General features: G+C 45.3%; 1 protein-coding gene across 1 annotated transcript; it reads left to right on the top strand.

The window, feature by feature from the left end:
- The first annotated feature begins 9,823 nt into the window (after window positions 1-9,823).
- On the top strand, window positions 9,824-11,645 carry KLHL34 (kelch-like family member 34). Its single transcript, XM_009573109.1, has one exon. It carries the CDS (start codon window positions 9,824-9,826, stop codon window positions 11,609-11,611), a length of 1,788 nt encoding a protein of 595 aa, XP_009571404.1. The 3' UTR covers window positions 11,612-11,645.
- Window positions 11,646-15,092: the final 3,447 nt, after the last annotated feature.

Below are 15,092 nucleotides of genomic sequence, written 5' to 3'. Positions count from 1 at the left end.
ATGTGGTATTTTCTCCAGTAACTCCTTTTTAAAAATATAAGGAAGGTCAGGAGAAGGCCCTACCTGCCTAGCTGCAAAAAAAAAATTCTAAAATCAACCTTTTTATCATGTAATGAAAATATTTCCAGAGGGTGAGGCAGTAGGAACAATCCTGCAAGCCTATCTGCTTCTGAAGTAACCCAAGTGAAATCAGCAGTAGCGACAGCAAGGGCAGCCATGCAACGCTGGTGGCTGAAGACTCTGCTCGCTAAAGCGTCAGAGAAGGCTACATTACGGGAGCGTCTGAGCAGAGATTATTGCTGCCCTTCCTCAGCCTTGCTCACCAGGGCCTGCTCACCCCATACAGACTGCCGATGTAATGTCTACACATCAAGAGTTAACACATTAAAAATAACGTGCCCTATGTAGAAGCTCATCAGGCTCTCTTCTATAGCAGATGAGGGGCTCAACTGTAAAGGGTCTGACCTTTAATACAACCTTTATTCCAAGAGGACCGTTGGGAGCTGAATATGCCCTGCATATCAGGTGAGAAAGCTGGTATATAAAGCTGAATAATTAAGCTAAGACAGACATTGTACCAGAGTTGATGGCAAAATTCCTATTGGCTTCAAAGGAATCAAAACCAGCCCCTATTTCCATACACCTCTGTAAACTTTGAACTGGAAAATACTTATTAGATCACAAAGCTCATTTGAAGAAAACTGCAAAATATAAGCCCCTGCAGAAGATCTGTCAGACTTTTAACAGCTGTTTTGTTTTGTCAAAGGTAAATAAACCTGCTTGGGGAAAAATGGACAGGTGATTTGTATGGTGATTTCTTTCATTTTCTTTTTATTATTTCTACCTACAGCCTCTTAACCATAGTCAGGAGTAATAGAAATATCAGGGTGTGCAGTTTGTTTGCATAGATTGCTTATTATTTTACACGTACAGCTGGTGGGTGTCAGAAGTGAGTGGATATGGCTATTTCAAGGCATCTCCTGAACTTGTTTTCTTTTCAAGGGAGTGTGATCATCCAGCCCTGGGAGTGATGTTGGGGTGCTGATGGGAAGTATGGGCGAACATACTTAATGCAATCTATCTTTTAAAAGCTTTGGCTTAGCTAGTGTAATGGAAGTGCTATACTAGCAGCGCACAATAGCTCCCTGCATAGTGATGGGCTGTCTCAGGCCTAGTTTGTGAAGCTAATACAGTAATTTTGAGGTTTTTTTTACCAGGGCCGTAGGCACATTCGTGTGTTACTGTGAGCTAAATGAAGGTGTAGGCACAGAGATTATCTACTCCTCTACATATATAACCTACTTACCTTTTTAAATCAAGTTTCCTCTGACCAGATTTGTCATTTCCATAGTGCAAATTAAGGAGATTTTCTTTGCAGTAACTTGCTTTTTGGATCATAGTTCAGCGAAGGGGAAGACTGGAAGAGGCCAGAAGGTAGGAAAGCCATGGTTGTACCCTGTCAAGATGGTCAATGTTGGCCTAAACTACTGTATTGCTGTCATTGCACTACCTCCAGAAAGTACTAGCAATGTCATTATTTGTAAGTTTAAAGAATTTTAAGCATGTACATTTATTTTTAATCTCCTCTTCTTTTCAGTGGTAGGATATCAAATTTACACCATTGTATGGTAGCTCCATTTAACCACATTTCTCATTTAACTCCAGCTCTCCTTTGCATCCTCCCCTTTGACATGACCCCTGTCAGGATCAGAGGAGGTTCCTAGGCATCAGGGCTGCCTCTGCAAACAGGGGAGGAGGATGCAACTGGACTAGTTTTGTGTGAGTGAGGACTCTGGATTTTCTGGAAGAAGCATGGCATCCTGTTGAAGCATCTTCCCCACCCTCACCCCAAAAGAGCACTGTCTCTGTACTGCAGGAGGAATTTTGCCAGTCCACCTGAAAGGGCATCTCAGGCTGATCCGCATCCCTCAGAAGGGCTTGTGCTTACCCTGGGTGCATTGCTTGGTACCTCAGCAACGCTGGAGCGGCCTGTCCACGGGCTGCTGACTTCTAATGTCAGACAAGTCCCATGGTTCTGCTGAGAGTCGCCTAGTGCCCTTGAGAGGTGGGCCACCTGGGAGACCAACGGACAGATAAATCTTCGCGGTATTGGGAAGATGGTTTGTTCTTAGGCATTTTGAACTTTATGTTTCCCCCCAAAGGCTTTCGTAGGTTTCAGGTCCATCTGCCTTATGCTTTTCTCTTTACCTGTCTACAATTTCATTTCTTTGGTGTGGCAGAAGAGCTAACATACAGCGACGACTTTTCCACTGCGGGCAAAATCCAAAGGTCCCTTGAAAACTTTGCCACTGTACCAAGAAAATGATGCTGCACTGTCGTGCCAGGTGCATACCGCTGGGGCTCAGAGCATGGGCTAGCTATGTTCACTCTCTTTGAAAGTCACTTATGTCAATCCTTGATCTAGGCAGATGAGACCTAAATAAACTCGCTGAAAAGAAAGTCAGTATCTCTACAGCCTTTCAAGCTGGTTTAAGTAGACGGTGTGTTTTTTCTGGGCAGGCAAACCCTTGCATTTCCATGAAGAAGTCAATATTTGCATTGATGCTGGTACAAGAACTCTAAAGTAAAAATTAATAAAAATTAGCTCATAGTACATTAGTTCTTGGAGAGTGCCTCCAAGATGAGGGGTTTGGCTGACTGCTATCCACAGCTTATATGCATGCCCAGTATGCATCCAGTTCATACCAGGGGAAGACAGGAGATGACTGAAGCCATGGTGTGCCAGGACTCTGTCCTTCAGAGAAAAACTTGACATATGCAGTCCAGTTCCTATAACTACCCTAGAAATTTCTTCCAGCAGTGGAATTTAGAGACTGTCTAGTCTGGAGGGAGATGTCTCTCTCCCTGTTTGGTGAGTAGGGCCACCGGTACCTCATACCACAATGGACTGTCTCTGAGCTCAGCCTGACAAATGATAGGTGAGGCTTACTAGTCACGCACAATTCAGTAACTCATGAAGATTAGGAAGGTGAATAAAACACATCCCATCAATGCCTTTGCCACACTCCAGCATGCTTTATGCAGTCAGAAGTCACTAAGACAAAAAGCCCTCTACAAACTCGGTGGTTTGCCACCCATCATCCATCCTTCAGCACGTGCAATTCATTCCAGCTGCACTTCACCCGGTGCGAGGGCTTGGGAGCTCTCCCTTAGCTGTCTCTCCCATCTCACACCTGAGTGCTTGTGAGCAAATGGCATAGGATTAGCAGGTGCAGGTGCAATCCCTTCAGTCCCAAGGGTAAGCCTGAGAGTTGGCGACCATGGAGGGACCGACTCCGGAGTCATTAGGTAACATGCTGCTGCTGCTGCTACAATGACGACGACGATGATGATGAAATAGCATACAGATTCTAGGAACAGGTTTAGTGATCAATTGAGTGTGGACATCAGGCTCTCATTATCTCATAGAGTAACAGCACTAACAGCAGCTGATTACACTGTAACCTTTACTTCACTAAGCAACAGTCAATATTTTAGAGAGCATTTGCTTGAATGTGAATTAGGGAATGGAAGAGGATGGAAGAGCTGAATCCTAACTAGCTTATGTGAAAAGCACCTTGATTTCAGAGAGACCTCTGCAGTCTGCAGCGAACTCCATGAAGGCTCTTAGCTTTACTTCATCTATATGGTGTCCTAATAGAGGAAGATGTCAGTTGTGTTTTCTCCTCTGTGGTCCCAGAGCACTGGTTGTTCCTTACATTTCTAACCCTATAAAAACAAATCCCAGTCCTAATTACAAGTAAATGCATTAAGAGACCATTGCAACATGGGGAGCCAGTCTCCATTTCCTTATCATTTTCTTAGACCTGATGAGGTGTGGATCCCGGTTATACTGGTCTTGTACTGGGTACATGTATCCCTGGGAGCACAGAAACCACATCTGGGTTGGACTGGGTGGACTGGGCTATCTGCAGCAGGGGCAGAGCTGGGAGCTGCTGGGCATATCCAGCCACGGGCAGAAGGGCAAGACCCAGCTCTCCTGCCGATAGTGGTCGTACAGCCCGAAACTGCAGCTTTTGATAAATAAAGCAAATAAAGCTTGGGAACCCAGTTCAACCAGCCACAAGGCCTTGGGGAGGCAGGAGGGCTTCATGGGTGTCAGAAATGTTCCTTTTATAGCAAGGGGGCCTCTACACATGCAGAAGCGACCTGTGAGCAGAGCAGCTTCAGCTAGGGCTATACGTGTCCTTACCATGCAAAGTCAGCAGTCACCACGCTCTCTGAGCAGCCCTGAGCTGGACGCAGAGCGAAGGTACCCCCGGGCAGGGGCCGCAGGTCCCTCTCTGCCCCAGCTGCAGCACGGGCAGCGCTGGCTGCCCCCGGGGGAAAGCAAGGGCTCGATGCAGAGCATCTCCGCTGCCACCAGACCACCTCAGGAGCAGACAGACCCCCAAGCAGCAGGTGAAAACTTCCCTCTGCTGTGAAGCATTGTGAAGGCCATTAGTACATCTGCTCTGAAATGGGCTCGTTAAAATACACGTTCACCTTCGTTATCCTGCAGCTGCATTGCCTGACTCATCCCACTGCAATCGCTCTGAAACAGGAACCCAAGTTAAAAACTTTCCCAACTTGTTTTTTATTCACCGGGGAAGCTCACGTCTAACCCACTGAGAGGGCAATGGAAGCCATAACAACATCTGTCTTCATGGGAGGCGAACGAAAGGGAACCTGAAAAAAAGGAAGAGAAAACAAATGAGGCACAGGCTGATTGAAAGACTGTTATTTCATGTTGCCTTTCACAGTTTGACACAGGATGCTTTCTCACGGCGGGGTAGTTAGTGCTCACGTAACCCAACTGGGGCATGCCACCCCCAACCCAGGTGTGCCGATGGTATTCCCTCCTTTCCTCTTCTTTTTCCGCAAAACCACAGAAAACTGCCACGTAGGCATGGCTTAGCAGAGACGGCCTTGCAGCAGGCTTTGGCTGGGATCCCTGCTCTGACTCCTGATCACACTAAACCTCTTCTCCTCCCCAGTGGCAGACGGAGGCTTGCACTCAGCCGAAGTTTCTTGCCAGCATCGTCCCCGGACGCAGCCCCCTCCCGGGTGGCACAGGGATGGATACGGTGTGCCGAGGGTTTGCGGACTCCTCCGTCGGGCCGGGGGGTGCCCTGCCCTGCCCTGCCCTGCCCTGATTTTCTGCTCCCCAGCTCATGGGGGGGCAGAGTGTCCTGTGGGCACCTCCCTCTCCTTCACACACAGACAGTGCTTAAAGCCACACGCCTCCCCAGCCTCCCCCTGCCAAAATGGAAACCTCACAGCCTCAGCCCACCTCATCCCCGCCGGTAACTTGCTCCTGCGCTTTTATACACAGACATGATCTCACCATACGTTGCTTTTAGCTGCAGGAAAATTTCTCCCTCTTACTGTTTTGTTCTTAAAGACTGCTTTCCCGGGCTAAACATCCTTTGCTTTAAATAGATGGGGTGACCCAAATACTGTTGTGAATGACTATTCAGGGATGAAGTAAAGACTCTAGTCCGATGGTTTTTACAAGACAACTCAAATCAATACGATCTTTCTGATTAGTCGTTTCTAGAAAACCTATATGCTACATCATCCTTATTTCATTCATCATTTGGCTCACTTTTGCTATATTTGTTCATGCGGTACATTATCAAGCATCTGAAGCGTTTGCTGTATTGTCCTCTGGACTGCACGGATTTCTTCTGGAGCAAAGTGTAGCTTAGAAATCCTCCGCTGTGGATTTTTGTAATGAATATTTTACAGTAAGCCACTTGTTACTAATGAGCCTAATTTTACTTGCACAACTCTTTTTATAACTTTACTCTTAAAAAAATAATTGGGAAAATTTACAATGGTAATTCAAGTGTTTATTAACTGATGGCCTACTTGCAAGATTACACTGAACACAGCATTGCAATTCAGGCTGTTTTTCAGCTTTATTTAGGAAAAAGAATAACTGCAATAACTGCAATAATTGGGAGCCAACATTTTTCACAACACAATTCTGAATATTCTTTTTTATTGCAGGCTGTCTACTGTAGTATAGCAATGATTTCAACAGAAAATACACTAAAAGCCTGAAATTTAAATCTAATTTAAAGTCTAAATGATGCACATGATTAGAAATGTATTATCTGTTCCCAGCAAATCATATATCATTGAAACACTAATGTTTCCCTAATTTTAAGCACCATCTAGTGAGTCAAACATTAGATCTGATCTTCCAAATTACAGCTGAGAAAAATAAGATCATGGCTTGACTGCATCCCACCTAGTGCTAGGTCTATTCCTGAGATACATGAGTTAGCTGTTTAGTCACTGCCTGCTCTCTTGCTGATGGGCATTAAATATTCCTCCAAAGGTGTCGAAGACCCGAGCTGCCATCTGGAGATAATTTGTCTGTTGACAAAGGAGGGTAGTGGCTGAGTAGGCTCCCTCATTAGACAAAGCTAACTGCCTAAAAGTGGAGCAGGGAGAAACCTCGTTTCAAAAATTATAATCTTTTTTTGTCACTCCAGAGCAAGGGACTGGAAAGGATTTGGCTTTATTTCAATTATAAGTGAAAGAAAAAAAATCTCTGGGCAAATAAACAGCTTTATAAGGATCATGATTCTTACTATTTCTATTAGCTGGATTGCCATGAAGATGAAGTAGGTCTGAGAGGGAATCGCACAGCAAATCTGCATACCATTATAGGACCTGCTTATCCGGCACTGGTATTAAATCAGTTCAGTTAAATCAGCACCGGCTCCTGTGGCAACGCACTGTAATGAGCTGTCAACTGACCTGCGTAAACTGCAGCCCGTGCGCAGAATTCCTTTGGAGAGCAAGCGATGCGCAACCGGTTGGGTTAACACGGCATCCCTGGGCGCAGGCACGGATGTTCAGCCTGAGCCTCATTTGGCCTCTCTGAAGTTACAGCGCCTGTGGTCGGTGCTGTGCTGGTACTTTACACGTGCCAGCAGAACCGGTGCAGGCCTGGGCAGTGCCTGGCCCGGCCCGGCTGAGGGAGAGGAAAAGGCACGTCGCCTTTGCCTGCGAGTGCGTCGCTTGGCGGGGGGAGCGAGCGTGTTTTGCCTGCTGCTGGCAATACCCACAGTCGCCCAAGCCACATCTCTGACCCCTTTCTGGCATATCTGGATCCAGGGGAATTAGGATTTAATTAATTATGTGTCCTCAGTCCCAGCTTCTATGGCTTGCCATCATGCATGAAGCACTTTACCAGCGCTGGGGGGCAGTTGGCCATGGCTCAACGAGAGAAGACCAGTCCAGTTTCTGTGCATCGGGGGGGTGCCATGTGCCAAGGGTCTCTCCCGGTGGTGGGTCCCCAGCTGCCTGTCCAGCCGGCAGCTTGCCTCTGCTGCGCCCTGGGTTGGGGCACTACATCTGCTTGGGAGGCTGAGGACCTGATCCGGGCTGCAGAGATCTCTCTGCTGTTGTATTTTTGGGTTTCCTCCCACTCGTCTCTGAGCATTCGTTCCTGGTTGTGTCACCTCCCAGCCCCCAGACTCAGCAATCATGGCAGCACAGGCGAAGGGTTGATGGAGGACAAGGACTGTTGGCGAAGAGGACGTGGTGCCAGGACTTGCTTATGCCAGAACTGCTGCAGAAACGCTCCTCAAACTCAATCCTGCGCTGAAGGCACAGCCCCCATGCTCCCCTGTGCTCACAGCTCAGTCTCCTGGGGAAAGTGCGATGGCGCACCCCCGGCTTGCTGTTTTGAAACAGTGGAGGTTTATGTGCACCTCGTGTTATTGAAATTTGGTATCTTATGGGGTTAAACTGGGGAAAGCAGTATCTTTAGGAGTGGGAGCATTTAAGGCCTGGTGCCTTATCACCGGCATGCATGACTGCCGAGGGGTGATAGAGGTACCTGGTCTCTGGTTTGTCCAAAATAGGAAAAGCATCAAACCAGAAGCTTGGACTCAACTGCACAGCTTTGCTAACAACATCTGAAATACTTTAGAGTTGTCCCAGCATGGACATAGGCAAAGCCACTGGGAAAAAGAAACAAGGCATCCCTTTCTTCCTTCATCCCCACTGCCCGTACATGTCATTTTGCTAGCAAGGGGGAAGATTTTTTAGCAAGATCCTGATTTATGGTCTATGATGGAAAGTGGATCAAGCAGTAAATCAATTTTCAGAGCTATATAGCAATAAAGAATGTTGGTTTTGGAGTCCTTCCCCACAAACAGAACAGAGCATATGTAGGTATCGGTCTGCTTAGCAAGACAGTTTAGGGTCACTAGAACAGTTGCACGACATGCATGACCCATGTTAGGATCCAGTCAGCTCCCAAACACCCCTTGACTACTGGGGTGAGCCAGAATTTCATGACATCACATAAATGAATATAAGCAAATACAGTAAAAAGTCTTTACCTTTGGCTTGAGTAAAAGGTGAAATTTTTCAGTCTTGAGGGATCCTCCTCTGCCCCCAAGTCTGCTGGCTCATGATGCAGCAAAAAGGTCTGGCGTTTATCAACCCTGTCAAGGTGTGCAAGTCCTGAGCATGTTTGAGCTGGAAAGAAAGGTGTCAGGAGGAGATTCTGGAACACCTCCACCCAGAGTTCCACAGGGAAAAAAAAAAAGAAAAATAAAAGCAAGCTTCAAGAGGTCAGAATGTGTAGCCTGCCCAGAGCTACTATTCCTGGTAGAAATTAGACCCTGAAGGGCCTGGGTGTAAATCAGGGATAATCCCCATATACGTGCTTCTAATTGGGACAAACGGAAAGTGAGAAAGCTGAGCGAGTCAGCTCCGGCCCATCCCCGGGGGCTCCGGGTTTGTTCCCAGCTGGTAACCGAGAGCACAATTATGCAAAACCTCCTCTATAAACAGATTTCTGTTTATTACGGCCGAACTGGGGGAATCTATTTTTGTCACCGCTTTGTGCGAATGTGTTTTACCCTTGTGATTTCCAGCCAGGTCAGCCCAAGTCAGCTGCTCTGGCTGCGGCTGTCGGTGGAAGCTCCTCCGTCCACCCGGTCCCTGGCCCCTTCGCTCACCCGCCTGGGGTCGGGTCCCGGGCAGGGGGGACGAGGGATGCGCCTGTGGCTATTCTGGTAGCTGTGAGTTATGGCGGTGTCATGTGAAGCAGAGAGCCCAGAAATGCATGTCAAATAGAACCAGTGACTAATCACGATATTTTGGTTGTCTTAGTGCCTGCCAGGCAAAGATTTATGGGCTTAGAAAATCTTCACGTAATAATCCCCGGGCGCTGATTTGATCTTCGGCTGGGGCTTCCTGGTAGAGTGCAAAAAGAGGACGAAAAGGGGGCTGCTGTCCCAGGGGTGGCGAGGTCTAAACTTATCTGAGTTTGAAACACAAACAAGAGAGGAGAAAAGGCAGCGCTCCCTTCTCATCTCTGTCTGCTCAGAGCCATGCGCCGGCAGCCAGAGAGGATCTATTTGATCTGCCTGCGGAGCAAGAAGGGTCGAGGGCGACGGCTGAGCAGACACAAAGTGTCATTTGTTGGGATTGTGATGTAGCTCCCTCATCTGTCACCTGATGGCCAGCCAAGCAAGTGCTCAGCACAGCCGTGGACCATTCATCCTTGCACAGGCGACGGAGGCGAGAAAAGTAAGCATCCTACAGCTGTTATAACATTCAGCTGTTTTTTCTATAAAGGAATGCATTGAATTCACTACAAATCTACTAACTGTCCCGCTATGCCAGGCAAGAGACTGTTGTTTTTTTTTTTTTTGGTTGGGCTTTTCTCTAACAGCTGGAGGTCTGGTGGGCATTCAAGCAATGGCTGTTGAGTAGGGCAGCTGTTTCAATATCTAATTGCATTTTAGCTTTCATAACTCAAGGGGAAAGCGTTGCATTGCCTACCATGAGCTACTTCCTCTCCTACTGCAAAGCACACGGCACCGCTGTGCTCGCCCAGTACCAGACCCTGAGATCAGAGGGCTTTCTGTGCGATATTTTGCTGAAAGTGAAGGAAAACGAGTTTCCTGCACACAAGTCCTTGTTAGCATGCTCCAGCGACTATTTCCGAGCCATGTTCAAAAGTTATACCCAAGAATCTAAAGCCAGTGTAATTCACCTGCAAGTTGTCTCACCCACCGGTCTCCAGCACGTCCTGGATTTCATTTACACTTCCTTGTTGCCCCTTTCCTTTGAAAGCCTGGAGGATACCTTGGAAGCTGCAAGCTACTTGCAAGTGACTGATGCTATCGGCCTCTGCAATCAGTACTTAGTTAACAATCTTGCCTTGGAAAACTGCTGCTTCTCCGCCAACGTGGCCAGGAAGTTCTACCTGCCGGATGCCTTGGCAGCAACAGAAAAATACATTGTCAGTAATCTCTGGAAACTGCTGGACTTGGATTTGACAGGACTGCTCGAGCTGAACTTCAGGTCTTTGCTAGCAGTGGTTGAATCACCAGATCTCCCCATGGTGAAAGAAACCCGCCTGTTGAATCTTGTGCTGCTGTGGCTGAAGCAGGATAAATCCAGGCTCGCTCATGCAAGCAGCCTTTTAGAGCACGTAAGATACGGCCTCATCCCGGTGGAAGAGCTGAGAAAATCCTACACACAGTCAGAAGTGCCCCTCTCCGCAGGTATTAAGTGCTTGATCATTAAAGCAATAAATTACCATACATCTGTTTTCAAACAGCCTGTCCTGCAGGATAAGTCCACCACGCTGAGGAACCAGAAAACTCGGATCATTCTGCTGGGGGGAGGGACAGCAAGTGAGGGGCTCGTCACCGATGTGGTGGCCTTCGACGTTTACAATCACAAATGGCGAGCTCTCACGCAGGTGCGGGACATGGTGCAGAACCACAGCGTGTGCGTGGTGGGGAACTTCCTCTATGTCTTGGGTGGGGAGATAGAAAGTGGTGCCCCGGGTGACGCTAAAACCGAAAAGGTCTTATCGGTTACGAACAAGGTCCATCGTTACGATCCGAGATTTAACACGTGGACACAAATCACCGGCATGCTGGAAAAGAGAAGCCAGTTTTCTTGTTGTGTCCTAGGCAAGGATATCTTTGCCATTGGTGGAAGGGGTGAAGATGGGTCGCTGCATTCATCTGTGGAAGTCTACAACATCAGCAGGGACAGATGGACGAAGGCCAGGGAATTGCCGTGCAAGATACATGGCCATGCCAGTGCCATTTGCAAGAATATTATATACATCTCGGGCGGCAAGTACTCAGACCCAGCCAACACAAGCAAGGACGTATATTCTCTGAGCTCGCTTGAAGGGCAGTGGATGAAACAAGCCCCCATGAGCATTGCTCGGTTTGGGCATCAGATGGCAACAATCAGAGAAGCCATATTCACCTTTTTAGGATTATATGAACCGTTCTCTGAAATAGAAAGATACGACCCCGATCAAAACCAGTGGACTCGGTTAAGACCGCTGATCTATGATCGATTTTGCTATGGCCTGGCAGTGGTAGAGGAAACGGCTCTTCTTATCGGGGGAAAGAAATGGCAAAACTCACAAGAAGTCCCCACGCAAGACGTGGTTGGCTACGATATCGACAACGATGGCTGGGAAGAGATCTGCAAAGCCCCCTTGCCTTGGTGTGGGCTGCAGTGCGCGGTGCTGCAACTCTCTGAACTGGCCGATGAGCAGGACAGCGACAGCCAGCAGAAGAGGCCATCAAACCACTGAGCTCACGTGCTGTGGAATAATCATCCCAAGAGATGAGCCAGCAAGGGGGTCCTGGAGAAGAAGACGAAAATTGCAATGGCACTGAACGTGAGAGAGTGGAGGTTTTGCTTTGATAAGCCAAACGGTTGTGGAAAAAGGCAAGGAAGTCTGGCTCCAGCATGGGAAAAGGTGCTGGGATTTATAGAGCTGGAAGCCGATCTCACTGAGGAAGGATGTAGCAAGTAGCACGTTTAGAGGCGATGAGCGAGAATCGTAATCCTTGACTTTTGAAGAATAATACCTAGACAGCAATTAATAGCTTTTGCAAGTCAGATTTTTCACAGGTTAAAAATATAATCCGTCTTTTCTGTTTTCTTAATCAGAGGTAATTTTCCCAGCTGGTAAGTGCTATTGAATTTTTATGCTACGGCTAAGAAAAATGAAAGTGAGTTGTATAAAGACTAGAAAATTGATGGCTACGAGAACTAATAATAAGTACTGCCAAGGAAAAGGTATTATTTGAAGTGCTACATACTAAGCAAGAATGTCTTAGCTAACCAGCATGAAATTACTGGACAGAAAGCATGGATTTTTTGATATGTAGACTCAGTTATGGCCATAAGTTAAAACAGTGACTGTTTCATAGAAGCCACTTCTCTCTGAGCAGCCTTTGTTGTAGCATGCCTTTCAGATGCTTATTTTGCATAATTTTAAAGACGCACACTACCGGTACAGTACATTTCTTTTGTATCCAAACCTTGTGTTAGTTTAGATGGCCAGAGCTGAAGGGGTGTATATATTACTAGACTCTAAGAATAATAATGTTATTATTCTGGACTTGCTGCAACTAATGCCTTGATACTTACCTCGGTAGCATACGCTGCTTTATCGTACCTGGTCAAAACGGTAAAATTGTTCATAGCTGTTGAACAAGCACATGAGAGAATCCTGCAGTCAAAAAAGGTTTACATTCATCAAAGAGTACGATGGGGAGGGAGGTAACTGAAGGTTTTCAGAAGTCTTTATTTGGTGTCTGCCTTCATCCGAAACAGCAATAGTCTTACTTCTTTTTGGCCATGTTGGCAGAATTGGAGGGCAGAGATTGTGGGGGTCCTTTAAGGTACGTGGATCTGTGAAATGCAGGCAAAATGGTCAGGTGCTGCAGAAGCACTTTGGTATGGAGTAAATTGAATCTCGAGTCACAAATGTTCATTTAAAAGCTAAATTTATTGTACTTCATTTTACAGTGTTCCCTTTCTAGGCTGAGAGTTAATACAATAAAAATATATATAGAAGAACATTTAATAGTCTTAAAAGAAGGCAGCACAACGGATAGGACACGTGTTCTTTGTCACTAGACTAGCTTAAAAAACTGTAATGTTTAATTTTCACCTGTAAAGCAATCAAGCTGACTTTACTAACGTAAAGTGCAGGCAGAATAGCTGTTGCATAGCAACAGATCTAAGTCTTCTGAACTGCCTTGGTTTTGACAAGGAATCAACTACACAATGTGCATATACATCCATCAGATATAAAGAGTTTTTTATATGAATATATTTACTTTTGGTCCAGTAAAACAATAGCAAGGGAATCTAAATGCTTGGAACAATAGCACAACCCATTTCAAGTCAAGCATTTTTTAAGAGAAATTTACAAAAACCTCACAAATTTAATGTACAAGTCAGTACCCATGCAGTAAATAAATGTCCAGTTTATACAAACAATATTCTTCTAATGGTACAAATATTACACTGGATCCAGAATTCTATACAAACGTTAATACATGATTTGTCATCCATATCGACTTGAATATAGGATTACTGAAAATGGGCTACAGAAAGGCCACTCTTCTGTACAATTGTGCAAAATCTGCAAAACATTTGCAATCCAAATGCAATAAAATAACAAGAAAGAAAGAGAGAAAGAGGGAGAGAAAGAGAAAAAGAAAGAGAGAAGGGGGAGAAAGAGAGAAAAAGAGGGAGAGAGGAATAAAAAGAAAGAAGGAGAGAGAAAATAAATCTGTCCATTCTTTCCTTCACCCCTTCATGGATATAACTGCCAGGAAATATCAGAGCTTATGAAGTTTAAAGTACATTCACTGAGCTGTACAGGCAATAGTCTAAAGTTGGGTAAGAGTACAGCTCGCTGTAAAAAGTATAAAGGAGGCTTTTCCCTTTCACATGAGCATTATTAAATCATGTCGTGAGTCCTAACAAATGCAGCGAAATACTGAAAAGCAGCAGAAATATTTTGTCATGCTCTGATCACTTTTTGAAAACAAGCCCATAAAAAGTAAATACGTGATTTAAGATTTCCCTCCCACTTTCCTATTCCAGGTATGTGCCTAACTCTAGGGAGCTATTTCTACTCATATTCACTGGGTTGTCTCCAGCACATCTCAAATCTCATGGAAGTTTAAAACATTTTAACTGGCTTGTGAACTCAGCAGAACCCAGAGACATTCCTTCCCCTCCAAAAGCAAACCAAAGGCTTTGTCACTCCTCGGTTATTTTTCAGGTTCTGTGCTCAGCTCTGCTCCCATCACACATTTTCCCTGCATACAATACAGCCAAATTTCACAGCTCAGAAAACACATAGGAGAGTACTTGAAAAATCCTATTCATTCCTTTTCTATTGTGGGAATTTTCAAAGCCTCTCAGATTTGGAGCATTTCGTTGGGAACCTTTTCCACTGCTGCTTTTCTGGGCAAGAGAAATGCCGCTATCAAGGATGTTCAAAGTCTACATTTTCTCTTTTGCAAGATCGGCACATTATACCGATACCTTCAGTACAAAAGCAGCACAAATGACAGTACCATGATTAATTTTTTAAGAAATCAACCAAATGTGATTAAGAGACAAATAACACATAATTTGGTCTTAATTAGAATACAAACCAGCATCCCTTTGCACAGATGGTAAACCTGAGCAACAGGCTTTAAAAAAGCACAAGGAAATAAGACCTAACCTTTTGATACTTAAGTTCACATTAGTCATTTCTGTCTGCTGATTTCCACCCTTTTGTGTGTTTGACAAAACTGAAACACAACCACCGCATGACACTTTTTCCCTGTTATTTAAGAAAACTCCTAGAGTTTCTCATTAAATATAAAAATTGGCTTTCTCCCACCACCAAAATAGTACCTGCACTCCAAAAATGCAATGCAATACTGGAATTATATAATATAAAATATCGTTGTAAAAGTGACCTTCGATAACAAAACCTTTAGCTTGTGGAACTTCCTGCGTGAAGGCCACAGTCTTCCAAAAATGCTTTTAAATATTTTTCTTTAATAGCTAAAGATCACGTTTGTTATTTCACAGAAGGTAAACACAAGCAGAGCATTGGTAGCATATAAAATATACAAATCCTCATTAAAGACATGGTATTGTTGACCATTGAAGGTTTACGTCACACAGCTGAGTAACATTAAAATATAATTTACTAGAGGTCCCCCATATTGATATAAAAACTACTTTATGCACTTAAGTAAAGGGCTAGA

Source organism: Fulmarus glacialis, unplaced genomic scaffold (genome assembly GCF_000690835.1).
Source record: "Fulmarus glacialis isolate BGI_N327 unplaced genomic scaffold, ASM69083v1 scaffold23252, whole genome shotgun sequence".
Taxonomy (NCBI): Eukaryota; Metazoa; Chordata; class Aves; order Procellariiformes; family Procellariidae; genus Fulmarus; species Fulmarus glacialis.
Note: the sequence above shows the minus strand (reverse complement) of the source record. Positions and strands in the feature narration are given on the sequence as shown.

Bases quoted from the DNA above. Each gene is read 5' to 3' on its own strand.
- KLHL34 (XM_009573109.1), top strand. From the start codon at position 9,824: ATGAGCTACTTCCTCTCCTACTGCAAAGCACACGGCACCGCTGTGCTC.